The sequence below is a fragment of the Gadus morhua genome, chromosome 21 (genome assembly GCF_902167405.1).
Source record: "Gadus morhua chromosome 21, gadMor3.0, whole genome shotgun sequence".
Taxonomy (NCBI): Eukaryota; Metazoa; Chordata; class Actinopteri; order Gadiformes; family Gadidae; genus Gadus; species Gadus morhua.
In genome coordinates this window covers 16,088,507-16,097,820 of record NC_044068.1, presented here as the reverse complement: position 1 = coordinate 16,097,820, position 9,314 = coordinate 16,088,507, and the positions used below count along the sequence as shown (strand labels likewise).

The 9,314-nt window shown below is 46.5% G+C and overlaps 2 protein-coding genes and 1 non-coding gene across 3 annotated transcripts; 1 reads left to right on the top strand and 2 right to left on the bottom strand.

The window, feature by feature from the left end:
- Positions 1 to 371: 371 nt before the first annotated feature.
- Positions 372 to 457, top strand: trnay-gua (transfer RNA tyrosine (anticodon GUA)). Its single transcript is given in 2 exon segments — positions 372 to 408; positions 422 to 457. It is a non-coding gene; the product is annotated as a tRNA-Tyr (tRNA).
- Positions 458 to 1,388: 931 nt separating this feature from the next.
- Positions 1,389 to 3,567, bottom strand: LOC115534917 (uncharacterized). The gene is made up of 3 exons (XM_030346206.1): positions 3,239 to 3,567; positions 2,646 to 3,151; positions 1,389 to 2,304 (listed from the first exon to the last, which is right to left on the bottom strand). Exons 1-3 carry the CDS (start codon positions 3,554 to 3,556, stop codon positions 1,719 to 1,721), a joined length of 1,410 nt encoding a protein of 469 aa, XP_030202066.1. The 5' UTR covers positions 3,557 to 3,567; the 3' UTR covers positions 1,389 to 1,718.
- A 207-nt stretch (positions 3,568 to 3,774) lies between these two features.
- Positions 3,775 to 7,385, bottom strand: LOC115534878 (uncharacterized). The gene is made up of 6 exons (XM_030346160.1): positions 7,263 to 7,385; positions 6,291 to 7,122; positions 6,051 to 6,191; positions 5,383 to 5,923; positions 4,166 to 5,295; positions 3,775 to 3,992 (listed from the first exon to the last, which is right to left on the bottom strand). The coding sequence occupies exons 4-6, from the start codon at positions 5,628 to 5,630 to the stop codon at positions 3,775 to 3,777; spliced, it is 1,596 nt and encodes a 531-aa protein (XP_030202020.1). The 5' UTR covers positions 5,631 to 5,923; positions 6,051 to 6,191; positions 6,291 to 7,122; positions 7,263 to 7,385.
- Positions 7,386 to 9,314: the final 1,929 nt, after the last annotated feature.

Below are 9,314 nucleotides of genomic sequence, written 5' to 3'. Positions count from 1 at the left end.
TGAGGAGGTATCCTAATGGATGTGATGTGGGGCCATATAGCATTCCTTACTATATGAGGTTCCCTATAGGGGCCTTTCTGATGAAGTGCCCTCATATTACGCTCCCGAGAAAGTACGACAACGTGTCCTTGCAAAGCAGAGAAAGCAATCCCAATGAAGAAATCCACATGAGGTGCCCTGCTGTCTCCTTAAGTGGTTGCCGGGAGGACAGTCTGGGGAGCTGGAAAAATACTTTGAACATGTTTAAAGGTTTGCAGTTCCTTTTTCATCATTGTTTTTGTGCCACAAACTCGATTTACTACCTTTAGCCGCCTAATAGTTGTATGTATTTATTGTTTAAATACTCATGTTGGATCCCTTCTGTCAGCGCCCCTTCGATAGCTCAGTTGGTAGAGCGGAGGACTGTAGTGGATACATGGGAATCCTTAGGTCACTGGTTCAATTCCGGTTCGAAGGAGGTTGGATTTTTTTGTATTGCTTTTTTAGACCAATTCTACACAGATGCGTCACATTCTTATATGTGGATCGATTTATTCATAATACAATTATATGGACTTGAATTAGCTTGATAGTTTACTTAAATGTTAAGCTTGGCTCCAATGCAACGCATGTCTTACACGTTTACCCTTACATGTTTTACACCAGTACAGTTGAATACAAGTTTGCACTCATCTATGCATTCATTTAAATTTAGACACTATAATTCACGTTTAAGTTCGAGTCATTATTACATCGGTAGCCGTGGGGGATTAGCTCAGATGGTAGAGCGCTCGCTGCGCGAAGGAAGGGCGCCGATCTTTGAGCCTCACACGCAAGGGAAATGCACAGGAAATAAATACGGGGAAATATAGAACGAGGCAGAAACATAGATTTTAACGTGCAGAAATATTCAGGCGATATCCCCTGCGCGTTATTTGACGTTTCCAATTATGTTCTATAATGTCACCTGTCGTTCACCTGTCGTGAGTGGGATTCGATCCAGCGATCTGCGCAACCAGCGATCTGTACATCAATACAATGGTAATACAATTAATCAATACCCCCAATGACTTATGTTTATTTCTGCTTCTGTTAACAATACAATGTGACTTCAAAGACTTTGAGACAGTATTGGAGTCTTTTTTTAATGATGCCCAGAGTCTTGAATGTTGGTATGATCAGATTTAATGTATAGGAACACAAGATGTAAAATGAACAAGTATTTTATAGGAACAACACAAGATGTAAAATGAACAAGTATTGTATTGGAACAACACAAGATGTAAAATGAACAAGTATTGTATATGAACAACACAATATGTAAAATGAACAAGTATTGTATTGGAACAACACAAGTTGTAAAATGAACAAGTATTGTATTGGAACACAAGATGTAAATGAACCAGTATTGTATAGGAACAACACAAGATGTAAAATGAACAAGCATTGTATTGGAACACAAGATGTAAATGAAGCAGAATTGTATTGGAACACAAGATGTAAAATGAACAAGTATTCTAAAGGAACACAAGATGTACAATGAACAGGTATTGAGAACACACCAACCCACACATGAACACACACATATGTGTAACCTATGTGTGTGTAACATGATGTAAAATAAACAAGTATTAAAAATGAACACATACTTAAGAAAAAACTGTATGCATACAGGAAACTTTACACTATACACAATATAAACAACTCCCTGCCCAGGGCCCACAGATTCAAAGTTAAGTTTATGTTGCTGCTCTTTGTTCTGCCAACCAATCGTTCAGGGATTTGCCATTTGAGGCACGTGAGCAGAAGGTGGCACTGCCATGACGACTGTGCCCAAAGTCCTTGGTTTTGGGCTGCCCACATTGGCTACAGGTGTTGTAGGTGACCCCTCTCATGTATTTCCTTTTCCCCACTCCACTCTCCTCCTCAGGGGCCCGACGTTGCCTGTTCCTCTTTGTGAACCGGGACACAGGAGCAGCTGGAGCAGGAACAAGTGGAGCTGGGCCTGCACTGGATGTTGAGGCACAAGCAGGCAACATCCTAGGAGCTGACATGAGCCTTGCGAAGTCTGGTGCAGTGGGGGCAGGTGCGATGGGGCGCTCTCTGGTGGCAGCAGCCGGGCGTCGGCCTGGCCGCAGATCAGGAGCTTGCCCCTCCAGATTTGGAGGGAGGACAAATTCATGCTGTGGGCCTGATGTCGGAGGAAGGAGCTGCAGTTGTTCCTTCGGTGGTGGAAGCTGGTCAGGTGCCACAGGAATCAGGTTGGTGGAAGCCACTCCCTGAGAAAGGACACTCATCTCCTGGTTCTTCTGATGCCGTTGAAACCTGAGAGAAGATCATGCGTTAGATATGTATGCATTAGAGAACTATTCAGTCCCTTTAAGGTAAATAATTTATTAAACAGCATTCTGTTGAACTGTGTGTGTGCATGTGTCCATGTGTGGTTGTGTGAGTGGGTGCGCATGTATGAGTTTAAGTGTGTATGTGGTGAAGATGTCATACATATAATGGTTTACTTGCACTCTTCAATTGATTCCCAATTGATTTTTTATATAACTGTATTTACTGTAACTGTATACCTCTTGTGAAGCACATTGAGTCCGCCTTGTGAATGAATTGCGCTTATAAATAAAATGTAATTGAATTAAATAATGTGCCTGACGTACCATTGAATGAGTGTCCGCTGATTAATCTCAAAGAGCTGGATCTTTGTGCCCTGCATAACCCTAGGACTGTTGAGCACTAGATCCCGGATGTGGTGGTAGTCGTGGAGAATCTTTGACCATCTGGGGGTGGTTACTCCTGCCTTCTTGGTGGTCGTCTTGTGCAAAGTGCACAGTGTTTTACACATGGCCTCAAAGAAGCGGCTGGTGGCAGGCCACTGAGCTGGCCCCCCAGGATGTCCTATTAAGCAGCGCTTAACGCTCTCCACACCCGGCGTGACTCCAGACCGCTTGGGAGCCTTAAAACGGCCATGTGTCAGTCGCTCCTGATAACGAGGCTGGTAGTTGACCCGCATCTTGTCGCAGTCAGGGAGAGCTGTCCACAGCTGGATGACCTGGGTCACCTGCAGTGGAGTGAGGTAAGAGGCCTCACGGAGACCCACCAGGTAAGCGGCGAGGTCCTGGACTTTGTCCCACCCAGCGACCCCATTCGGTCCAATGACTGCTTCCTAATAAATGGATTGATTAGTAGTAATAGTAAATGGGAAATAAAATGTAATTGAGTTTAATTTTAAATAGCCATTAAAGTGTCTTACCTGAGCCTCATCGGACAGTACTGAAGGGTCAGCGGCAGGATGTTGTCCTCCATCACATGACCTGGACGGCAGATCATCAGGTGATGCAGGGGCCTGAGGTGGAGAGGCCTGAGGAATCTCCATCAGCGATGAGGGCAGTTGACGGGAGGGGTCATCCTCGTGGAGCACAGGAACTGTGAAGTCCTCTGTTGTCTCTTCTTCAAATCCCTCATCTTGAAGGTCATCATCGTTGATCTCCTCCACCAGTCTGGCCTCCTCCACTGGGTTCTGGAGCACTTGCGTCAGTGCTTTGCCGGTCTGGCTGTACAAGTACTCCATTCCGAGCAATTCACCTGCAAAAACATAACAGAAAAAATAATATCTTTAAGAGATAGAGCACTCATGATCGTGGGGTTGGTGATGGATAATCCACCGATGTTGATACCGCTGGCCTCATGGATATCATATCTATTACATTAAAAGGTTAATTTGATTAATGAATAGTCTTATTTAAGAACAAATTAATTAAGTTTCTCTCTCCCCTGTTGAATGAGGAATCATTTCTTGCCTGTGTACGCTCCAGGAGTGCGATAGCGCTCATCCAAGCATGTCCCTAGCACCTGTCGGCTGAGCTGGTCCACTGCCTCTCTCAGGGTGCTGCCGTAAGAGCGGACGGAAGGTGAACCTTTCACGGCGTCCTCCAACCGGTCATCATTCCAGCGCATCAGCCCTTCAAGCAGATACGCCTGGAAATGCGCATCACTGGCACTGGTTCCTGAAGGATATATAAACAAAGAAGCATTTTAAATGCTATGAATAATCTGTAACAGAGAATTATGTTGAAAAAAGAATTGTCAATACAATCAGACATACTGAGAAAAAGGGTTCTTAAACTAGGGTAGAAAAGGACTGTAATACTACTATAAAACAGAAACTAGTATGCCATACCTGGAATAAACCTGTTCAAGTGGAGGTGGAAGGACTCAAGCGAGGTAGAGCCACGGGCACATCTGTAGCAGCACAGCTCCACACCGCCTTTGTTCAGGGTGCCCGTCTTTGTGTAGAGCTGGAAGTCCTCTGGGTCTTGGATGCAGGCCACGTGTTTCTCCTGCTCCTGCCATATTTGCTGGATACGTTGGTGGTCCAGCAGAGGAACGCCTAGAGTGTCCTTCCCACTGTCGCTGTCGAACAGACTGATCAATGACCCAATCAGTCTGGTGGTCTCCTCCACCCCTCTGGTCCTCCTCCTGCAGTGCCGTGCCAACTCCCTCCGCCTAATGCAAGTGGTCACCGCCTCCTCCGAGATGTGGCCAATCCTCTGTGCCGTCAGCTCACCCTCCTTGGCACGGCGAAGAGCAGCAACGTCCTCCGGATCCCACTCAAAAAGGCATGTGGACAGGCGTGCCATGAAAATGCCATAGAGGGGGTGTGCTTCTGTCGTGACACCTGCGGCAAACCGGCGCATGAAATGCCAAATGTCAAGGCACACTTGAAGCCCGTCCCACTCAGCAAACATGGTCTTCGTCCGGCAAGGGCCATGCTGACTGCAGCAGTCTCTGTCCACGTAAAGAATTTTTGGTTGTGGCTCGCCTGCCTCCCTGTACCGCTTCATTAGGCCATCTGCCATGGCGTCAAGTGCTTGTCCCTCGCCGGCTGTCATAACGGAGACAAGAACCTGACCGTGCTCGTTCCCCACATTTGTGCACCAAGCAGCTGTACCTGCAGCAGCACCAGACAGCTTCTTGGTGACTTTTTTGGTGGAGTCCATCTTGAGCACAGAGCCAAAGATGGAAGTGATTTTGGCCTTCACCAAATGAAGTCTGGCAAGAACATCCCTGGCATAGACGGCCAACAGCCACTTAGGCTTGGGAAGGTCAGGGAGCTCAGGAGGCTTAGCGAAGGCAGGGGGGTGCACGAGAGAAAGCCTTGTGAAAGGCTCACAAGCCGTCAAGTACTGCAGGACACGTTGCAGCCATTTCTCGCTGTGTTGCTCCTGCAGCTTCTTGTACAGCTGTGACGAGCTGTTACCCATGGTCCTCTCCCTCATCATCCGCAGCACCCGGATGTCACACGAGTATCTAAGGAAAGAAGAGTGTAATGTAGACAGCAACACAAACAACACAAATAGAAGCACCTAATAGTTGACATTCATTATTATGAATTACCTGTAGGTCAGCAAAGCTGGAAACTGGCTGCGATGGCCCATGTCCAGCTGTCCTAAGATGTCCTCGGACCAAGCAGGATACTTCCTTGAGCAGCCTTTGCATTCCAGGTACTCAGTGGCAAGGTCATACCACCCGTCGATGTCCAACACCTGGTGAACTGTCTGGTAGAGTCCTGCTGCTGTGAGCTTGTGCTTGCCACAGGCTGGACGAACGCAGACGAGGGGAAACTTAAACATCTTGCGTGGCATCCACAAGAACAGCGGCCGGCCGAAGAAGTGGTCAGGTGAGGCGGGAGGCTGGGTGTGAATGAGTAGGGGCTGAGGAGGATACCACCAAAGTTTCACATTGGGCACCAGCTATCGCTTGCCGGTTTGTGGGTTTGCTTGGAATAAAGCCCGCCGAATCCATTCCTGCTGGAAACGTGGAAGCTGATCCTTCCAGGGAGCGGGAAGATCAGCTGGTTGTTGATGATCATCAAGATCTGGTATGGCTGCTGGAAGGGGATCAGCACAGGACTCTACACGCACAGTCGTTGGAAGAGCTAATAAAGGGGAAATTAAGCAAACAGGCAGCAAAACAATATTAGGTATACATCTTAAATGTAGACATTTTTGATTAAATAACACAAAACATTCTCACAATATTTGCATTTGCGTCACATGCCACACCTGTATTTAGCTGTGCTTCGAATTGGGATACAGCAGATATCAGCTCCTGATCATCATCATCATCATCATCATCATCATCCTCACAAGCATCAAAAAGCTGCAGTTTGGTCCTGGGGTTTGCAGGCATATTCGGAGCTGGAGCTGGTTAAAAGTGAACAAGTCTGTGTAGTCAGGTAAAATGGTAAAGCTATACATGTAGAACTGCTGTAGGGGAAATTCTAAATTCACACTCCTACTCACAGGACTTAACTGGTGCCATCAGCTTTCTTGCCAGCGTGGAGGGAGATAAATGTTTGCCACTCGCCAGCAGCGCTTTCACATTTGATTTTTTCCATGCACCAGTTCCAGAAGCTGCAGGTGGTGGAGCAGGCGATGTGGAGGCTTCAGAGGAAGTGGAGGCTGCAGGTGGAGGTGCAGATGATGTGGAGGCTGCAGGTGGAGGTGCAGAGGTGCTGGAGGTAGACGCACGTCTTTTCAAGACATAAGCTCTGAAAAGGGCCATGTTGGTGTTGGGTCGGGCATCTGCTTGAACCAGGTAGTTGATGAGTTTCTGGGCCTTCGATGTTTGGTCCTCATAAACGTCCTTCATGGATTGGCCCTGAAAATCACCAAACTCCACCATCAACCAGCCCTCGTCTCCAGTGTCACGGGCTTTAGCCTGCATCCCCATCTTCCTCTGGAACTTTTTCAATTCCTCTTTCACCTCTCTGATCTGAGAGGCATACTGCAGGAGCAGCTGTTTATTCTCAGACATAGGGTTTGCCTGTACACTTTCTTTGGAAATGCTCTGCAATAAATACAGAGCATAGCCAAGGTTGTTCTCCATCAACCACCTGAATCTCTGGCCCTGGTACATGCCAAACTGAAGCTGACAGTGCGCCAGTGTCAGAAAGAAATCGTTGGGGTCCCCTCCATTGTTGGCGATGAAATTGCGGGCCTCTGTCATAACCTCCTCTTTGGGTTTAGCGAGTCCAGGCCCTTTTCCCACGCCCTTTGCCTGCTCCGAAGCCGCCATGAAAAGCCTGGTCGACTGTGCCGATTGGCGCCGAAAGTCTGGGTAAGCATACATTTTCTGAAAGAAAATAAGAAATAAGAATTAAAAAATTAAAGCCCTTTTACTTTAAAAATTAAAGTAAAAGAAACTTAAAAATGTATAAGAATGGGGCCGTATGTTCCAGGCCGTGTTAACCTTTCTAACCCCCGGTTACTAACCATGTCCCAGGTGTAGTTGGCCAGCCAGTACAGGATGGGCTTGACCCCGCTCACGAACTGCAGGTGCTTGGCCTTGCTGACCCGCTCCTCGATCAGGAAGAGCACGAAGCTGGCCGGCACGAAGGACAGGGCGTACATCATGTGTGTGTGTACGCTTGTTTATATTGTGTTATATATATATATCACTGTTTGTTCATTGTTATTGTCTTAATGTATGCACCTTATTCACCAAGCCAAATTCCTGGTTGGTGTAAAACCCCTCTTGGCAATTAAATCCTTTCTGATTCTGAAAGAAAACAAGAAAAAAAGAACAAGCACCTGTATATAACAGAGGTTGCCTCAGGGCAAAGGCCTAAATCATTATTTGTCTGTGTGCATTATTTGAAAGATGCACGGGGGTGCGGGGGGTAGAAAGGAGGGGAGACAACCTCAAAAACTTTCCGTTCGCAAGCTATCCGATGAAATTTAAATCCCTGCAACGTCTGGGCTTCTTTTGTTGGTGTAAGCCTAGGGTCACATAGATTATTCATTAATTAGCAGGTGCTAAACACCTAGATAGATTCTTTATTGTCCTTTAAGGAACGGTAATGAACAACAACTTACCCAAGCTATCCGCAATGTAAACAGCAACTGATGTTCTCCGATGATGTTGGTGTAAACCTAGGGTCACATATATTACTGTCATTAAGTAGCAGGTGCTATTTTTCAATAGCACCTGCTACCGAACAACACCTTGATAGTTTATTTATTGTCCTATAAGGAACGGTAATGAACAACAATTTACCGCAATCTTACCGCAATCCGCAATGTAAAAAATAAAAAATAAATAATCTACCTAGGTAGCAGGTGCTATTGGAAAATAGCACCTGCTACCGAACAACACCTAGATAGATTATTTATTAATAATAATTAATTCCGACGCCTCAATAGCCTCAATAGACACATCTATGCCGCATAGATTTCTATGCGGCATAGAAAATGGTCATGTATACGCAGGGCCGTAGCACCAAATCCTGGGCCCCTATACTATAGGTACTGATGGGCCCCCCTGCGCCAGGTTGTTGACGGGGGGGGGGGGGGGGGGGGTCCGGAGCGATTGTTGACGGGGGGGGGGCGGGAGGGTCCTGAGCGAAAGGTAAAAAAATCTTTTTTTTTTTTTTGGTCATGGGCCGCCCCTCTGCCTTGGGCCCCCCCACAACTGTCCCCTTTGTCCCCGCAGTCCGACGGCCCTGTGTATACGCCTCATTCGGAATACAATTATCTGTTCGGCATAGATTCTATGCCGAATAGAAGAGGTGGTGTAGTCCGTTTTAAATCGCCATGTATACACTTATTCCGCATAGATTGGGGTTTAACTTAGAGCAGCCATAGTAGTTCGCAATTGGTCTACTGAGCTCCGTCGGTACTTTTAAGCACACCGAACTTCACCGCTGTCAAGGAAAGTGGATTTATTGCCTGATTCACGTCTTTCCCACCAGTCTTGGCTGCGGACTCGCATCCAAATTCCTCTTGTTTGCGGCGGAGCTTAGGGTAAATATAAAGATCTGACGAGAAATTGACGTTGCTGCGCTGTCGTCCTCCTTCTTAGTTCTCACCTGCTGTGCTTTCATTAAAATCTAATTTAAAATTCCCGATAGTGATAAGACATCCATTATGTTGCCGCCGGTCCAGAGATGTGTCAGGTGTGCGCGAGAGACATAACGGACACTTTTGTTACTGCCATGTATAGGCTAGTAGGCTACATTCGGAACACATTTTAGGAACAGATCTATGCCGCATGTCGGAACAATGAGGCGTTGGAATTACGGCATGGCACCATTTATTGAACCGTTCCTATAAGGAACGGTAATGAACCGTTCCTGAACCGTTCCTTATTCTTTTGTGGTACTTTTTACTGAAAATTGTCCATGTTTCGTTGACTGACACTGTAATGAACCGTTTCTTATAGGAACGGTTATGAACAACAACTTACCGCAATTCGCAATGTAGCATTATTAAACAACAACCGAATATAATAATATGACAGATTCACAACAACCGAACAACACCTAG